Source organism: Meles meles, chromosome 14, assembly GCF_922984935.1.
Source record: "Meles meles chromosome 14, mMelMel3.1 paternal haplotype, whole genome shotgun sequence".
NCBI classification, from domain to species: domain Eukaryota; kingdom Metazoa; phylum Chordata; class Mammalia; order Carnivora; family Mustelidae; genus Meles; species Meles meles.
Genome location: NC_060079.1, coordinates 28700388 through 28719337, shown reverse-complemented (window position 1 = coordinate 28719337; position 18950 = coordinate 28700388). Strand labels below are relative to the sequence as shown.

Here is an 18950-nt window from a genome sequence, read left to right as displayed (position 1 = left end):
TGAAAAGGACAGATGAAAGTTTGTTCTTCGTTCAACACTATATGAGGATGGGGTGCTAAATAGTTTTTTCTTCTTCCCTATGTATGTATGTATTTAGTAAGCTTTATACCCAGTATGGGGCTTGAACTCAGGACCTGGAGATCAGGAGTCGCATGCTCTATTGACTGAGCCAGGCGGGCACACCACCCTATGTAATCACTTTAAAAACTTGCCCTTTTCTTTTTCTTCTCTAGCCATTTCTTCTTTACCTATTTGTTCTCTCTCATTCCATGTATACACACACCCACACTCATTTTAAGTCTTCCCATGATCAAAGATCAAAGGTCTTTTTTCTTTTATAAAAAATTTATTTGAGAGAGAGAGCGCGCGCAAGAGAAAGCACAGGCTGGTTTGGGGGAGAGGCAGAGGGAAAAGGAGACTCCCTGCAGAGCAGCAAGCCCAATGCAGGGCTGGATCCCAGGACTCTGGGATCATGATCTGAGCCGAAGGCAGACATTTAACCGACTGAGCCACCCAGGCACCCTTAATCCTTTAAAGTCCATTACTAGGGTGCTCCAGGCTACATTATTTCCCTTTCCTTATGGTCTCGTATTTCATTTTACTCCTTCTGTTTGATCAAAGCTCAAAGAAGCTCTCTTCACCCTTTATATGTTTTAAGGCCTTTTTGTAAGCTGTGACCCAAGAATGTAACCTTCCTTTTCAACCCATGCTCGGTCTCCCATCTTTTCTATTAGTTTTCTCAGCTGATCACAGAAACCTGACAACTTTTTCTGGCTCTATGCTGCGCAGACATGGATTTTCCTGGATTACGTGCATGGTAGTGATGCTTGATTCAATACCATTCTTACATTTTGCTCTTTGTTTCTCTTTCAGCAAATGTTCATTCAGCTAAAGCCCATTGAAATCTGACAATGTGTCAAGTACTGTGCTAGCTGTTGTGGATACAAAATGAATAAAACACTGTTTCCACCTAGGAGGAGCCCTAGAAAGCAAAGGCAGCATGTAAACATGTATATAGTAGCGCAGGGTGATAAGTATCACACAGTGATGTGAAGAAAAACCAACTTCCTCTGGGGAATTTAATAAAAGGTTTCCTAGGAAGTGACATTTCCTTAAGTCTTGAAACCCAAGTAGGAATTTGCCAATCAGAGGACAGGGTGAGAAGGAGAGTAAGGGGGGGAATACGGCATCCATCTATGAGTAAAGAGCATCCAGTGTGCAGAGACTCTGAAGTAATTGAGGGCGAATATCCCGATGTGTTTGCGGGAGGTCTGACAGTTCCGTGTGGTTCCATGTGTAGATTGAGTGGCAGGGATCATATTGAGAGGGCCTTCGAAGAGAAAATTGAATTTAATGCTAGAGGCAAGAAGACGAAGAGGAAACTGTTTAAGCCGGGGGAGTTTGATGATCAGGTTTGTCTTACAGCTCTACTGTCCTTGATCTAATTATATGGACTCCGCGTTTGTGTTTTGGAGTCTGAAAGGAGTGTGCTCTGCGTGTTTAATTGGAAGTGCTCAGGATAGCTTGTCGCCTGAGACACCCTTTTTTTTTTTTTTTCCTGGTCTACAAACAGCATATTTTTAGTATTCCCAGGGCTACACTGTTTGATGCCGGCGCCCATATGTGCTAAAATTCACTTACTCTTTTTATTATTCCCACCCTGTCCTCAAAAATGTTGCTTCTCTCTTGGCCAGGGTTGGACACATACTGACAGCTTTTGTCTCTTTGAACCCCATTTTTCTGTTTTGACGCTGCCTGTCTTCACTTATGCTGACCTAGTCTTTAAATGTATTGTGCACATTTTGTTTTCATCCTACCCTATGTCTTGATCTCTCAGACACAACCAGCTACAATAAACCACGCCCACTCAAGCAAGTGCAGAACTAGGAGGTTTGTCCGGCCCGGCGTGCCGTCCCGACGGTGGCAGCGCGCAGGCGCAGTTCCCGCCTCCCAGCGGCGTGTTTCTCTTTCCGGGGATTCCCTGTGTCTTGGCGGGTGGACGCGGTTTCTTCCTATTCCGTCTCTGGCAGAGGCACACACTGTTCTCCGGTCCTTTGCACCGCAGGCCCACAGCTCTCGGGCAGCTGCTCCGGTCCGCTCGCCTCCACCCGCAACAGACCCATGGCGGAACGTGGGGAACTCGACCTGACCGGCGCCAAACAGAACACCGGAGTGTGGCTGGTCAAGGTGTGTTCGTGCGGCTCCGGCGTGCGCTCCTCTTACCTAAAGTAGTTTAAGTGACTTGAGACTGTCCCACTCCGTAAACCTTTTAAAGTTCTCTATGACTGTCTCCTTAGAGCTACACATATTTTCAGAGGCAGGAGTCGTGCAGACAGACTAGTTTGCAGGTGAGGCAGTTAGTTGAGGGACGCAGTCTTTGAGACAATTTTGAGTCCGAACCTGCCTGGAACGGATTCCTTTGCCCCCCCCCCCCCCATGTGCGTTTTTTTCTGGAGTCCAGTGCTGATGTTCTCCGACTTGAGTGGTGTACTTTATCCCAGATTGAAGAATATTTCTGTGTCTCCTTTTGGTGAAAGTGATTTCAGTCGTGAGTCTATAGAAGGAAGTTGAGTATCTGCTACCTGTACAGTCTTCTCGGCCAGAAAGTAGAACGGGTCCCTGTGTACCCTTAACGTGTTCTTTTAGATTGATGGCTCTTATTGAAGTTCTCAGGATAGCTGAGAGAGCTCTGAACTCGTGGAAGGAGAGGCCATTGAACTGGAGTGTTCTTTTATTTTATTTTTTTTTAAAGATTTTTTATTTATTTATTTGACAGAGAGAGAGAGATCACAAGTAGGCAGAGAGGCAGGCAGAGAGAGAGGAGGAAGCAGGCTCCCTGCGGAGCAGGGAGCCTGATGCAGGGCTGGATCCCAGGACCCTGAGATCATGACCTGAGCCGAAGGCAGCGGCTTAATCCACTGAGCCACCCAGGTGCCCCTGGAGTGTTCTTTAAGAGTGTTTTGTGGTTTTTTTTTTTTTTTTTGGAAAGGCAGCAATCTTGATTAGCCCTGAGTGAGCACAGTATTTTGTGCTCAACTTTTTCATATCAAGGAGTGTTGTCTCTTAGGGGAGTTTCATGAGACATTTATGTTCAGAATGTGATTATGGCAGTCTTTGAACTAGGACCTTTGTGGGTTTTTTAAAATTTTTTTTTTTTTAACTTATCACGTGGCTGAGTTCTCATTAGTTAAATCTGGGGGGCGCTTCCTGTCCACCTTTCTAAAAGAGGTCCCTTATGATCAGTTGCTGTCATGTCAAACTTGTATTACATTTTCAAAGCTCTCATTCCAGTCTAAAGTGATTGTATGTTCATGTCTTTAGTGTTAGTTACCTCTTCCTCCCTAGTGTGGGTGCACTCACATTCTATAAGAATGGGATCCTTGCCTATCCCAACCAGAATTGTATTTGACACATGGTAATTGGTCAACAGATATGGAATGAATGAATGAATGATCTCTTATTTATTATTCTTCAACCCCAGCTTTACTCTCTGGCGCTCATTTGACTTCTCACGGCTATATCAGTATGACCTGACTGGGGTAAATTTCTCCTAAGGCATTTCTCCTATTGCGTGCCAAATGGAGGAGAATCATTAAGGAGAATTCCTTTGCAGATTGAAAGAACTTGAAAAAGTGGTGGAACTTGAGATGTTGCATTACTTCTTGAAGCACAATAAATGTTCAGTAAATATTGTTTGCCGTACACAGTTGGGTGGGTGGACAGAAGCATTAACATAGTATATTATGGAGAGTGGAAAAGAAATGGAAGACTGAAAATGCGTATTAACATGGTGTTTCCTGGAAGACAAAGGAGATTATTATGCTTAGAGCAGAGGGTTTGTGTAAAAAAAAAGTTTGGGACCATATACTCATATTATCATATTATGAAATGGGGATGTCTTAACTTTAGTCTGCATCAAGTGAGGGTTTTGAGTAAGGCAAGGATGCAAATAATTAAGGGGGAAAAAGCTTGAGAGGAAGATAACCAGAGTCAAAATTAGAAAATTATCACAGCATCATAGGATGTGATAATGAAGTCTGGCAGGGAGGGGGTTAGGGAAACTTTTTCAGCGAAAGTTGTCAGGATTTGGTGACTATGTGAGAATGTGAAAGAATATAACCTAAAATGAAGTTAAAAAATAAAATGAAGTTAAAATCTTTAGTGTTTTCTCATGTGTGGTATTTGAAGACATTTTATCTCTTTGAAAAGAACTCAAGCTGATGACTTGTTCTTGTTTTGTAAAGGTAGTTGTTAGACTGTTTACTGTTTACAGTATCACTGTTTCTTCTTACCAGCTTGGCATACAGTATATCTTCTTTTTCTAATCTTAAGTATTACCAGAAAGAACAACAAAAAACGCACACGCTCACAGATAGATCTTTCCAGGGTTTAAAAGGACATTCTTGGCCAGTTCTTGTTCTTTGACAGATTTATCTCTGAAAGATGACAAGAATTGCTAGCAAATACTTTCTGCCCTAAAGTCCACTCCTGTTCTTTATTTGACAACTTTTGTTTCTGCTTCATTAGAGACCCAGTAGACTACGGGGTTTGATTTGCATAGCTGTCAGATAACTTGAACTTGTTTCATTTGCAGTGGACTTAGGATCCAGTGTGATTTTCATGCCCATACAGGGGCATATTTGGATTTTCATCTCTGAATTATAGGAATAAATTATACGACAACATGAAATTGTAATAGTCAATTTTTGGCTTTCTTTTCTTTTCTTTTCTTTTTTTTTTAAAAGATTTTATTTATTTATTTGACAGACAGAGATCACACGTAGGCAGAGGCAGGCAGAGAGAGAGAGAGGAAGAGAAGCAGGCTCCCCACCAAGCAGAGAGCCCGATGCGGGGCTCAATCCCAGGAACCTGGGATCATGACCTGAGCCGAAGGCAGCGGCTTTAACCCACTAAGCCACCCAGGCGCCCCAATTTTTGGCTTTCTTTGCATGATATTAAAATATAACGTATTAGGAGGTATATCTTTGTTCTTATCCAGGCAGAATTTTTGAACAGAATTATGTACTGATTTCACATCTTTTCTCTATATGTTCGTCTTTCTCAGTGTGGGAGCACCTGGGTGGCTCAGTCGGTTAAGCATATGCCTTCGGCTCAGGTCATAATCCACATCCTGGGGTCAAGCCCATGTCAGGCTCCTTGCTCAGTGGGGAGCCTGCATTGTCCCTCTGCCTGCAGCTCCCCTGGCTTGTACTTTCTCTCTGTCAAATAAATAGATAAATAAATCTTTAAATTAAAAAATTTTAAAAAGGAGACCCCCCAGAGTACCCCAAATTTCTCATTATAAATAATACTTTGAGTTCTGTTCTTTGAGGTTCTTTTGCTGCAAAATATGTAAATTTCTTCTAAAAGAATCTCAAAGTTTATGGGCCATCTTGTACATATTTTATTAATTCCATCACTAGAAAGGTATAAAACAGGAGAAATACAGTAGGGTGTAATATACATGTAAGATCGTTGAGCATTTGAGCAGGAAACTAGTTGTTTTTCTGGCTGGAACAGGGAAGATTTCATGGAGAAGCTGACATTTAAGAAGATCTTATGGAGTTGATTAGTTAGGAAAAAACTTCCCAGAAGGGCTGGGGAGAAGTAGAGGGTTCAGAAAAAAGCAAATATAGAAGATTCTATCTCAGAATGTCCAGTGCCAGTTCTGGCTTAATAAAATGCCATTTCTGAGGTTTTGAATATCTTAAATCTACAAGAGGTTGATGATCCAAATGAGCTTTTTTTAAAAAGAAAAATTTTATTTATTTATTTGACAGAGAGATCGTAAGTAGACAGGCAGGCAGAGGGAGAAGCAGGCTCCCGGCTGAGCAGAGAGCCGGATGCGGGGTTGGATCCCAGGACTCTGGGATCATGACCTGAGGCGAAGGCAGAGGCTTTAACCCATTGACCCACCCAGGTGCCTCTAACGTTGTATATTTAAGATGAATAACATAGTGATTTGATATATGTATAATATGTATAGATTGCAAAATGATTACCACAGAAAATTTAGTTAACATCCTTTATCTCATAGTGTTACAGATTTTCCAGCTTAGGTCTCTTTCATGAGTTATCTCTCTGGGAAACAGAGGTGCAGGAAGACTTCATTGCTTTCTTTGTTTCTTTGAGAGAGAAAGCACAAGTGAGAGGGAGGGGCTGAGGGAGAGGGAGAAGCAGACTCTCTGATGAGCAGAGAGCCCAATGCAGGACAGCCCCAGGACCCTGAGATGACATGAGTCGAAGGCAGAAGTTTAACTGACTGAGCCACCCAGGTGCTCCTGGGGACTTCATTTTTGTGACCTTGGATCTCTTCAGTTCCATGTGGTGATCTTCAAGAAAACATGGGAATAAAAGCTCCGTGTCACAGACTGGGCTTCTCAGGAAGCTGATTCTGAGATAATTAGGTTTAGATGATTAGGGAGTGTTCCGGGATCATCACCTGTGGAAAGAAGAAGACTTAAACAGGATTGGTAAGTGGGTTTGATGATTCCACAGGGAGTTTTCCAGGTGTCCTGATTTGGGGTGAGGTATATTCTATGTTGACCTATCATTGTATGTGGTTTGCCCTAGAAAGAGTGTGATCTTGGCCAGAAGAAAGAAAAGAGGCACCTGGGTGGCTCAGTAGATTGAGCCCCTGCCTTTGGCTGAGGTCACAATCTCAGGGCCCTGGGATCGACCCCGCATCAGGCTCTCTGCTCAGCAGGGAACCTGCTTCTCCCTCTTTCTGCCTGCCTCTCTGCCTACTTGTGATCTCTGTCTCTCTCTGTCAAATAAATAAATAAAATCTTTAAAAAAAAAAAGAGAAGAGGGAGGGAAGGAGCCAATTCCCACATCACCTCTCTTCAGCTAAGTCATTGCGGAAGGGGCTAACAGCAAAGGTTTCTCTGTGGCCACACTCCCAGCAGCTGGGAGAAAAAGATCTTCAGTCGTAAAGGGGGACTTGGATGTGACATCACAGTGTCCATTACAGTGCCCTTAATTTGCTGGTATTCTGGGAGAAACAGGGTTTGGAGACTAGTAGTTAGGGAACTGGATATTTGCTGAAGCAAAGTTGGCACAGAAGTTCAGGGGAGTAACATCTGTACATATCATCTTAGCACCTTAGCTTCAAAGTCATGGTTGACCTTACTGCTCTGCCTGCCGTATATGAACGGGTGTGTGGACTGATTCATCCCACAAGCTTTCAGTGATTGTCAGTCATTGTGCCAGGCTCTGAGTATGTTATGGTGAGTTGAAACAGACATGGCCCCGTCTCTGTGAACTGGGATTTATAGTCTACCTAGGGAGACAGGCATCCATCAAATATTAGTCCTAACAAAAGCAGTTACAGACTTATCTCTCTGGACACTGAAGCCAGGAATAGTCTCCTGTCAGTGTGGATAATGAATTTGATGTAGTCTAGAGGGTCAAAGGAAGTTTCCCTGCGGAAGTAATGCTTAAGTGAGTCATTTTCTGTTACTGTCTTTGGAAATCTGAGAGGACATCCCCTGTGGTACCTAATATCTTGTCTCCATCTGATCTTCTTTAATGAATATGGAGACAGTGGAAACAACACATATCTCACAAGTGACATGTTCACATGAGTGTTTTGGGAAAATTTACTAAGAGTAGAATTCAGGTGTTCTTATAAAAAGTAATTATGTGAGGAGATGATGTTAATTGGCTTGACTGTAGTAACTATTTCACTGTGTATATCAGGTCATCATGTTGTATACCTTAAATATATACAACTTTATTAAAAAATAAAAGAAAACATTTCAATTAAAAATATCAGCCATTCAGGGGATGAACCATGAGAGACTATGGACTCTGAAAAACAACCTGAGGGTTTTGAAGGGGCCGGGGGGTGGGGGTGGGAGGTTAGGGAACCAGGTGGAGGGTAATAGAGAGGGCACATATTGCATGGAGCACTGGGTGTGGTGCAAAAACAATACTGTTATGCTGAAAATAAATTAAAAAAAAAAAAGAAGCTAATAGTTAAACTAAAAAAAAAAATCAGCCATTCAGAATAGTATTTTGGAGGCTTAGGACCATAAATGCTATTAGTTTTTCTTCCTCATTTCCCTCCCTTTTTTCAGACTTAATGCTAATGGATTGGAACTTCTGGGAAGCTCACTTCAATAGCTCTTGGTATAGAGAGTTATATTTATATGATTGACACGCTATCCTAAATGTATTCAGTTTTTCATTGAAAGAGTATAGTATTTTGGCAACCTTTTGAATTATATAAGCTGGTAGGCTTCCCTGGGAATTTATAATTTTATTATAATGATGATAATGTCGTATGAGTTCCAAACTTATTTTTATCAATTAACTTCTAGAGCGTAGTCTTTTTTTTTTTTTTTTTTGTAAGTTTTCAGTTGCTTGTGTTAGGTACAACTTATTATAGTGAATTTGATTCTTAAATTTGTTTTAGTGTACAATATAGACTTCACTTTGAACTTCTGGTTGTTTGGTGGCTTAAATTGTCATCTCTAGTAGTTTGATCAGAGACTCTTTTGACTTGGTTAATGTAGTGAAGAAGTGTGATCTTCTCAAGAGTTCTAGTGCTCCAGAATATTCTTGTCTCTCCTTTATCTTAATAGCATCTCCAGGAACTAGCAGTAAGTGGATGCAGGCAGCCTGGAAGATGATGCTCTCCACTATTGGCATTTTCTTCCTTACCCTTTTTTTTTTTTTAAAGATTTTATTTATTTAACAGACAGAGGTCACAAGTAGGCAGAGAGAGAGGAGGAAGCAGGCTCCCTGCTGAGCAGAAAGCCCGATGCGGGGCTCGATCCCAGGACCCTGAGATCATGACCTGAGCCAAAGGCGGAGGCTTTAACTCACTGAGCCACCCAGGTGCCCCTCTTCCTTACCCCTTGAGGTAGATCTCTGAAATAAGGTTTTTCTCTGAGAATGCAGTGAGGTTTATTAAAATTAAATTCTGTATCCTGGATGTATCTCAATAATGTCATCATTGTTACTACATTAACATTAGCTAATGTTTCCTCAGTATCCAGTCATTAAAATAACTGCTCCTGCTACGTGCCAGGCTATTCTAGATGTGCTAGGGATATGGCAGTAAACAAAACAGACAAAATACCTGCCTCCTGCAGCTTACATTCTAATGGGGGAAGGAGAATAGACAGTAAACTAACATATATATAGCCCATGGTAAGTGCTCTGAAGAAACATGAATGAGGTCAAATGTGTAGTAAGTAGCTGGGGATGCTGTTTTATTTTTATTTATTTTTTTAAAGATTTTATTTATTTATTTGACAGAGAGAGCAAGAGACACAAGCAGGCAGAGCAGCAGAGGGAGAGGGAGAAGCAGGCTCCCTACTGAGCAGGGAGCCCAGTGTGGGGCTTGATCCCAGGACTCTGGGATCATGACCTGAGGCAAACGCAGTCTCTTAACCAACTGAGCCACCTAGGTGCCCTGGGGATGCTCTTTTAAGTAGGATGGGGGAAGGGCCTCACTGATAAGGTGGTGTGTGATCAGAGACCTAAAGGATATTACGGGGGCATGCTTTCCACATATCTGGGGTGAAGAGTATTCCAGAGAGAAGTAAAAGCAATTCAAAGGCCCTCAGATATGAGGTGCTGGGAATGTTCACAGAGTCAAGTGAATGAGAGAAAGTAGTAGGAGATGAGGCCATGAGCGAGCAGGGGGCTGAAACACGTAAGACATCATGGGATTTTTTTACTCTGAGTGACGTGGAGAGGGAGTAGTCCTAGAGCAGCAAAATGGCATGGTGATTATGGAGCTGGACTGCCTGGTTTAGAATCCTGGCTTCATCGCTAGTAATTGTGAGACCTTAGGCAAATAACTTTTTGGTCTCATTTTTTTAATCTGCAAAAATGGGATAATAGTAGGGGTGCCTGGGTGACTCGGTTGAGCAGCTGCCTCTTGGTTTCGGCTCCGTCATGATCTCCTGGTTGTGGGATCCAGCCCTGCATTGGGCTCTGTGCACAGTGCGGAGTCTGTTTTAGATTTTCTCTCCCTCTCTCAAATAAATAAAATTTTTTAAAAACTGAGTTAATAATAGAGTTGTTATGAGGATTAAGTGAAGTAATGTTTGTAAAGTGATCAGAAAAGTACCTGGCTTGTAGTAAGCACTATGTAGATGTCTATGAAGTAAACTGAAAGGCTTTGAGCAGAATAGTATTAGTTGACGTCTGTTTTAAGATGATGACTCTGGGGGCACCTGGGTGGCTCAGTGGGTTAAAGCCTCTGCCTTCGGCTCAGGCCATGATCCCAGGGTCCTGGGATCGAGCCCCGCATCGGGCTTTCTGCTCAGCAGGAAGCCTGCTTCTTCCTCTCTCTGCCTGCCTCTCTGCCTGCCTCTCTGCCTGCTTGTGATCTCTCCCTCTGTCAAATAAATAAATAAAATCTTTAAAAAAAAAAAAAGATGATGACTCAGGCTGCTCTCTTGAGAATAAACTGGACGTGGACAAGAGCGGAAGTTAGGAAATCTGGAGGCTGTTACAATTATACGAAAGATGATGGTGGCTTGGGCTAGGATGGTTACCCTGGAATGGGTGAGAAGGAGCTGGAGTCCTGGTATAATTTGAAGTTGTTGCTCATAGGATATATCAGATGGTTGGATGTGGAATTGAGATAAAAGTAGCTATTCAGGGTAACCGCACAAAGTTTCAGACTGAGTACCTGGAAAAATGGAGTTGACTTTTACTGAGCTATGGAAAATTGTGGGAGGAACAGGTTATGAGGGAGAAATTAGAGTTCTCCTATGGATATTTTAAGTTTGAAATGTCCACTGAATATCCAGATGGAGAGCTTAAGTAGGCAATTGGCTATATAAGTTGGAACTTAAGGGGGGGAGCCTGGACTTGCTCTAAATTTGGGAGTTGTTATTATACAGTATTTAAAGTCAGAGGCTGGATGAGAGTACATAAGATTGAGTGCAGGTAGAGGAGAGAAGAGGTCTGAAGACTGAAACCAGAACCCTCTACAGGTGAGAGGTTGGGGAGATGAGAATCTAGATGTGTGGGGACCATAAAGGAGAATCCAGAGAACTATGAGGAAAAGCAAGAGAGATTGTGGTAACTTGAAGCCAAGTGAAGGAAGTGTTTGAAGGAGGAGGAAACAGTTCTCAAATATTGTTGATAAGTGTGGAAGATGAGACTGTAAGTTGGCTTGGCAGTGTGGAGATATTTGGTAACTAGGTCATCATTTTCAGTGGAGTGGTAGAGAGGAAGCCCTGTCTAGAGTAAAACAAAATGGCAGAAGAGGAACTGTAGTCAGGCAGCAGGGACAGCTTTCAAAAAGCTTTGCTGAGGGGCACCTGGGTGGCTCAGTGGGTTAAGCCTCTGCCTTGGCTCATGTCATGATCTTAGGGTCCTGGGATCGAGCCCCGCATCAGGCTCTCCACTCAGCAGGAAGCCTGCTTCCCCTCCTCTCTCTGTCTGCTTCTCTGCCTCCTTGTGATCTTTGTCTGTCAATAAGTAAATAAATTAAAAAAAATCTTAAAAAAAAAAAAGCTTTGCTGAAAAGAGAGGTAGAAAAATGGAACAGTGTGTGGAAAGAGTTATAGACTCTGCTCTTACTAGGTGTGTAACCTTGGGCAAATTTGCTAATTTTCTTGTGCCTCAGTTTATTCATTTGCAAACTGGAGGAAATAACAAGATTGTGTAAAGATAAAGTGGTTAATATATTTAAAACATTGGAAGAATGCTTGTCACGTAATGTATTAGTTATCTGTTCCTGTATAACCACAGACTTAGAGGCTTAAAACAACATACATTTATTATTTCATGGTTTTGGTGGATCAGGAGCCCTGACATGGCTTAATTGGGTCTCCTGCTTCACAGTCTCTCACAGGTTACAATCAAGGTGTCAGCCAGGGCTGAATTCTCATATGAAGTCGTGACCAGGGAAAGAATGTTTCCAAGCATATGTGGTTGGCCGAATGCAGTTCCTCGAGGTTATTGGACCCAGGACCTAGGCTTCCTACCTGCCTACTTACTGGAGCCTGTCCTTAGTTTCTTGCCACCTGGGCCTCCCCAGCATGACAGCTTACTTCATCAAAGTGTGCAGACTGAAAAAACAAGAGAAGCAAGGTACAAGTTTCTGTCTTATGTAACCGAATCACAGAAGTAACATCCCATGTGGAGAAAAGGAACCCTCTTGCACTGTTGGTGGGAAGGCAGACTGGTGCAGCCACTGTGGAAAACAGCATGGCGGTTCCTCAGAAAGTTGAAAATAGAGCTACCCTTTGATCCAGGAATCACACTACTGGGTATTTACCCAAACAATGAAAAAACACTAATTTAGAGGGATATATGCACCCCATGTTTGTAGTAGCATTATTTATACTAGCCAAGATATGGAAATAGCCCAAATGTCCATCAGTTGATGAATGGATAAAGAAGATGTGGTGTGTACACACACACACACACACACACACACACACACACAGAGGAATCTTATTTAGCCATAAAAAAGAATGACGTCTTGCCATTTACAGCAACATGGACAGAATTAGAGTGTTATGCTAAGTGAAGTAAGTCAGAGAAAGACAAATACCTTATGATATCAGTCATATGTGGAATTAAAACAAAACAAAACAAGTGAACAAAGGTGGGGGAAGAGAGATAAACCCAGAAACAGACTTTTAAGGACAGAGAACAAACTGACAGAGAACAAACTGATGGTTACCAGAGGGGAGGTGAATAGGGGGATGGGTGAAATAGGTGTTGGGGATTAAGGAGTGCACATGTTGTGTGATGAGCACTGGGTAATGAAAATAAAAACTTAAAAAAAAAAAAAAGATAGGGGCGCCTGGGTGGCTCAGTAGGTTAAGTGTCTGCCTTTGGGTCAGGTCATGATCCCAGAATCCTGGGATGGAGCCCCACCCACATCGGGCTCCCTGCTCAGCAGGCAGTCTGCTTCTCCCTCTCCCTCTCCATCTTTGTGTGCGCGCTCTCTCTCTCTCTGTCTCAAATAAATCTTTAAAAAAAAAAAAAAGGGAAGGAAATGGGGTACCTGGCTGTCTCATTCAGTAGAGCATATGACTCTTGATCTCACAGTTGTAAGTTCATGCCACATGTTGGGTGTGGAAGCCATTTAAAAAGACTTGGACAAATTTTGTAGCCAAAAGATAAAAATAAACAAATGAATCCTAGCCTTAGGGGAAGGGGAGTAACATCCCATCACCTTTGCCATGTTGTATTGATGAGAAGCAAGTCACAGATCCCCTTCTCAAGAAGAGGTGATTACACAAGGCTGTGAATATCAGGGGACGAGGATCATTGGGAGCCATTTTAAGAGTGTTCCTGCCACATGTAGTGAACACTGTAGTGTTGGTGGTCATCATCATGGTCATTATTCTGATGGGGGAATGATTAAGTAGATAAGAGGAGAAAAATGATAGAATTGAAGAAAAGATGTCCTTGATTAGACTACGGGGGAAGAAATTCAGTGCACAGTGAAGGGACTGACCATTGTTCATCTATTGTTCTTAGAGGAAGTCAGAGAAAAAGGCCTCAGCTGTGGCTAACATGGTAGCTGTAGAGGTTCTCTTGATCCTTGTTCCCTAGTTGGTAGAGAAGTTAGGTTATCAGCACAGAAAGAGAAGGGAGAAGAGGTGCTACTGTTGGCTTGAGAGGTGAAGAGAACTTGTAATTCAGCTGTAGCGCGAGAATGGATTGGTTAGGGAGATGGAGTTCAATTGCCAAGCATCTTGAAGGGCTTACTTGATGTTAGTAGCCATATATTTCAGGTGAGACTAGTTAGCATCACTGTGAACTTTTCTCCAGCTGCTCAGGTACAGTGTGGAGAAGTAACATGATCAAATCAAACCAGTTAATTAAGTAGCAGTAGAGACTGGCTTTAATTGGGATTAATAATGGTTCTGCTAGGCCAGCATGATGAAGGAAGTAAGGGCAAGGGAATGATTGATGTGAAGACGGGACATACACAGCTAGAGAACAGTGCAGAGATGTTAGAGTCAGTGATTTGAAGGGATGGAAAAACTGTTGAAGTACTGAGGAGAGAGCCAGGAAGTGTTAGTGGTTAGTGTGATTGCTTGAAATACGAATTATGGAAGGGATACTGCTACTGACAGGGAGAAAGTCTTGTGCTGTCTATATGTGTAGAGGACCCATTTGAACCAGTAACTTGGAATATGATGAAGGAAAGACACCATCTTTCTCCTAGGGGCTTTATTAGGGAATATGACTAGTGTTCAATTTTGGTGTAAAGTATGCATACATAATTGAAGAAACACCATTAGAATTTTCTTTTAAACCTTTTATTCGTGATTTTTTTTTACTGTATCTAAACAAAGCAGTGCCATTTGTTTGACTGATAACCAAGTGGTTCTTTTTGCAAATGAAAATTGGTAAATAGAATTTTTTTTTTTCTTTCCAGCTTTGGAAGCTCTGACTCAGTTCTACACTGATGTTCATATTATCATTCCAAGATTGCTGGGGGAAATAGTAGTGACCCCTGACACTCATTGAGTACTTGCCATATGTGAGGTTTTATGCTTCCTGCTTTGTATGTGGTATTTCATTCCTCACAATAGGCTAACCTCGAAGGTGTGTGCTGATTCCACAGTTCAAACTGCCTCTTAGAAGAAATACTAGTGATTCAGCATCTAGTCTCTTAACCTTTTGGGAAATTAAAATCCTTCTGGAACCCAGACTGCCTGGGTTCCATCATTTGCACATTATATAATCATGGCTAACTTATATAATCCCCGGGTATCCCAGATTCATAATCTATAAAATGAGGTAATTAACAGTATCTACCTCATAGAGATGTGAGGATTAAATGTGTAAATATATGGAAACTCGTAACAGTGTCAGGAAAGTAGTATTACATAAATGTTAGCTGTGATATTTAATCATTTATTTCAGCAGACCCTTTATCATTGGTCTGAGTTATTATCTTACAGTAAAACTTGACTTTTGAAATCCTCTTAAACTTTGTGGTATCTATAAATAATATGTTAGAGTATTCTACTCCTCTGAGAAACCTCTTCTGGTAGCCTTTCTCATGTCTGAACTTTCACTGGACTTGTTTGGGAACGTAAGTTAACACTTTGTTAAGATATTTGACTAGTGTTAATATTGGGTCACCAGCTTCATTGACTTTAAGATCTTTGAAATTTAAAATGATTTCTTAGTATCCTTTATAGTGCAAAATGTATAAAGGAAGTGATACTCAATGATCAGTTACTATAGGCAGGAAGTAAAATAGAAGCAGTATATCATTTTATGTTTAAGAAGTTTGTTAGCATCTAAAGCACAGACTTACTAGTGTTTTTTTATTTTTTTTTTAGGTTCCTAAATATTTGTCACAACAATGGGCTAAAGCCCCTGGAAGAGGTGAAGTTGGGAAACTGCGGATTGCCAAGTAAGTTAAAAAGCTGTTTTTTGAAATTTTTGTAGGTGGTTTAAAGTGTAATAACAGTTTTTTTTCAGATAGAGAATGTACCTGGAAAAGGAGAAGTAATGAGTATGCTAAGACATGTCAAGAAATGGTTAGGTGCACTCCAAGGAGTTATGTGCATATGCATATAGATACGTGTGCATGCGCGCGCGCACACACACACACACCCCCTCTCTAGTGATAGGTGTAAATATAAAGTTAGGTTTATTGGCTGTGAAGCAGCAGAGTACGTAGTTCCCTCATCCCTCCATCATCTCCACATCTTCTGAAGAGGTATGCTGGGGTTGGGAGTAACTGGATGCACCCCATTAAGTGCTTTAGTAGAAAGGTTTTTGTCATTGTGCCACCATGTGTACCTGTAGAGGCATTGGTAAGCAGTGTAATGGTGTAGTTTCCTGGTTGAAGAAATGGTCTTGTTAGGAAAGGAGGCCTCCAAAGCTCACTTGGTATCAGCCAGGGGCCTTACCTTCCACTCTGTCCATTGGTTCTTAACCCAGCTCTAATCAAATTTTCACGCATGCTACTCCATTGAAATAGCTCTAATTTGTCATCACTGTCTTCCTCTTTATCAGTTAGCTTTTGTTTCATAACAGAGCAGGCCAAAATTTAGTGGTTTAGAATAAAAAACCATTTTATTTGTTTATTTTTCTGTGGGGCAGTTCTGTTTGGGGCTGACCTGACTGGTCTTCCTGGTTAGAATGGCGTAGTTGGCCATTCTCATGTATCTAGTAGTTGGCTTGCTATCAGCTGGGGCAGGGGCCATGTATGTTTCATTCCAGCATGCTCGTTCACGTGAACCATGAGCAGTGTGCTCATGGTTGCCAAGTCCTACTGAGGATGCAGCTCTTGTAGCCAAGCCCAGATTCAAGCAGATTCAAGAGATTCATCCCACTCTTGATGGGAGTCACTGCAAGGGATTTCTAGTCTTTTTTTTGCAGTCTGGCACATCCATATTCTAAATCTGAGTCATCTATCAGCTTTCCTAATTGTCCTTCAACAGAATTTGACATAGTGATCATTCCTATCCTCATACCCAATTTTTCATTTCACTTCTGGGAACCTACTCTCTTGATTATCTTCCCTAGGCTGTTCCTCTCAGTCTATTGCTGGCTCCTTCTCATCTTCTGAGTCTCTACATGTTATTTGACCCCAGGGTTTTCTTTCTAGTTCTTTTTTGTTCTTTTCTTACTTACTTTTGTTCTGACATATCTTTTAACTCTTCATTTCGGTCGAACAAAATATTGATTGGAAACAGTCATGCTTTTATATCCAAAGTTCTAAAGTTAGGTAGGGACAAGTAGTATCTTACCCTCTCAAGAAATGACTACATGTTGGGGCGCCTGGGTGGCTCAGTGGATTAAGCCACTACCTTCGACTCGGGTCATGATCTCAGGGTCCTGGGATCGAGCCCAGCATCGGGCTCTCTGCTCTGCAGGGAGCCTGCTTCCTCCTCTCTCTCTGCCTGCCTCTCTAACTACTTGTGATCTCTCTCTCTGTCAAATAAATAAATAAAATCTTTAAAAAAAAAAAAAAAAGAAAGAAATGACTACATGTTGAATAGCAGTACCAGGTTTGAATTTAGGACTTTGAGTGGTAAGAAAACTCCACAAAGTTTCCATTCCAGCTCTGTCACTTACTGTCAGTGAGATTTTGTACAGGTCACTTCGTCTTTTGAGTTTAGGTTCCTTATCCTCAAAGTTGCCTGTTTTACAGGGCTTTTTTGTGAATCTAGTGAGATAATATGGAAATGGTTGCCATTTATTAGTATATTTAACTTTATAAAATAAAGCGATTTCTGGCAAGTTGTAGATAAATCACGTTTTCTTGTGAGTTGTCATACTTTCATTGAAAGAAAAAAGGAATGCACACTTTGCATACTTTTATTTTTATTTATTTATTTGTTTATTTACAGCATAACAGTGTTCATTGTTTTGGCATCACACCCAGTGCTCCATGCAGTACTGCCCTCCCTATTACCCACCACCTTGTTCCTCAACCTCCCACCCCCCACCCCTTCAAAGCCCTCTGGTTGTTTTTCAGAGTCCATAGTCTCTCATGGTTCATCTCCCCTTCCAGTTTCCCTCAACTCCCTCTCCTCTCCATCTCCCCATGTCCTCCATGTTATTTGTTATGCTCCACAAATAAGTGAGACCATATGATACTTGACTGTCTCTGCTTGACTTATTTCGCTCAGCATAATTTCTTCCAGTCCCGTCCATGTTGCTACAAAAGTTGGGTATTCATCCTTTCTGATGGAGGCATAATACTCCATTGTGTATATGGACCACATCTTCTTATCCATTCATCCGTTGAAGGGCATCTTGGTTCTTTCCACAGTTTGGCGACCATTGCTCTTTGCATACTTTTAAATCTGATCTTTTTTCTTTTTGTAATGCAGATAATTAATACTTTTTCTGTTGTGGAAATCAGAATTTCTTATACTTGGTTTTACTGAAAATGGGAGTCACTATCAAGATAAAATCTCAGCTGTGTATGTCACTGAAGAAAGGCAGAGTACAGGAAAAACGCATTTAAGTGATGTGGTTTGATGTAGTAACTAGACTAGAACTCCAGACCTAGTTCTAGTGTTCTAGTCTGTGTTCTAGTCCTAAGTGGCTCTTGAAAGTTCTTTGGCCTTCCCTCTCTAAGCCTTAGCTTTCTTGTTTGTAAAATGTGGAAAATAATGCCTCACCAACCCATAGAGTATTTATGAGACAAAGGAAATAGCTTAGGGTTTGTTTAAATATTGGTAAACTCAGATGTTGTCCTTTTTCTGCCGTGAATATTGCATTCCTCAAAATCTCTGTATGAGGAGAATACCTGGTTGAGAACTGTAAAATCTTCTTCTTTTTTTTTTTTTGGTGTGGGAAGACAGGGCTAGCATGGGAAATAAGGTAAAAGCTGAGGTTCAGGGAAACTTCTGCAAGCCCTTTGATCCCTAAAGTAGAACAAAGACAGCATGCTAAATAAGCAGCGGTGGGTGTGCCATAGAATTTTTCTTTATCAGCCTTTGCTGGGTAGAAAGTTTCAAGCTCTTTTTCTTCCTTATTTGAAGCAGATGGTTTACACAGTTAAATCTGATATTGGGTGGCCATCCCCAGGTTTGCCTGGACAGGCCCAGTTTACATATTTCCCTGTGCAGTTATTACTAGTGTCCCCTCTTTCACGCTCTAGAGTATCCTGATTGTGACAGTAAGCTGTTTGCATTTAATGTTGTCAGGTGTGCTTGTATTTCTTATGTTAGATAAAAGATCTAGCAGATTTTCTACCTAACATGATACATAACCAGTCATGTCTTACAGATCTAGATCCTTTTAATGATGAGAACGGATTCATAATAACTAGTACCCTAAAATAGCTATGGAAATGCTTAAAAACTGCGTATTCCATAGTAGGCCTCCTAGCTTGCTATCTTGTTTGTGCTATTAATTCTTTCAGTTTTCATTCCTTTTTTTTTTTTTAAGCTTATTTATTTTACTAATCTCTACACCCAACGTGGGGGTCGAACTCAAAACCCTGAGATCAAGAATTACATGCTCTTCTGAGT

The 18950-nt window shown here is 41.4% G+C and overlaps 1 protein-coding gene across 1 annotated transcript in view; it reads left to right on the top strand.

The window, feature by feature from the left end:
* Nucleotides 1-1976: 1976 nt before the first annotated feature.
* GTF2F2 (general transcription factor IIF subunit 2) overlaps nt 1977-18950 on the top strand; it is a 160781-nt gene continuing 143807 nt past the window's right edge. Inside the window, exons 1-2 of the mRNA XM_046028132.1 lie at nt 1977-2187; nt 15294-15367. Of these exons, the coding sequence (XP_045884088.1) occupies nt 2122-2187; nt 15294-15367 (140 nt within the window). The 5' untranslated portion in view covers nt 1977-2121. The remainder of the gene's footprint in view (nt 2188-15293; nt 15368-18950) is intronic.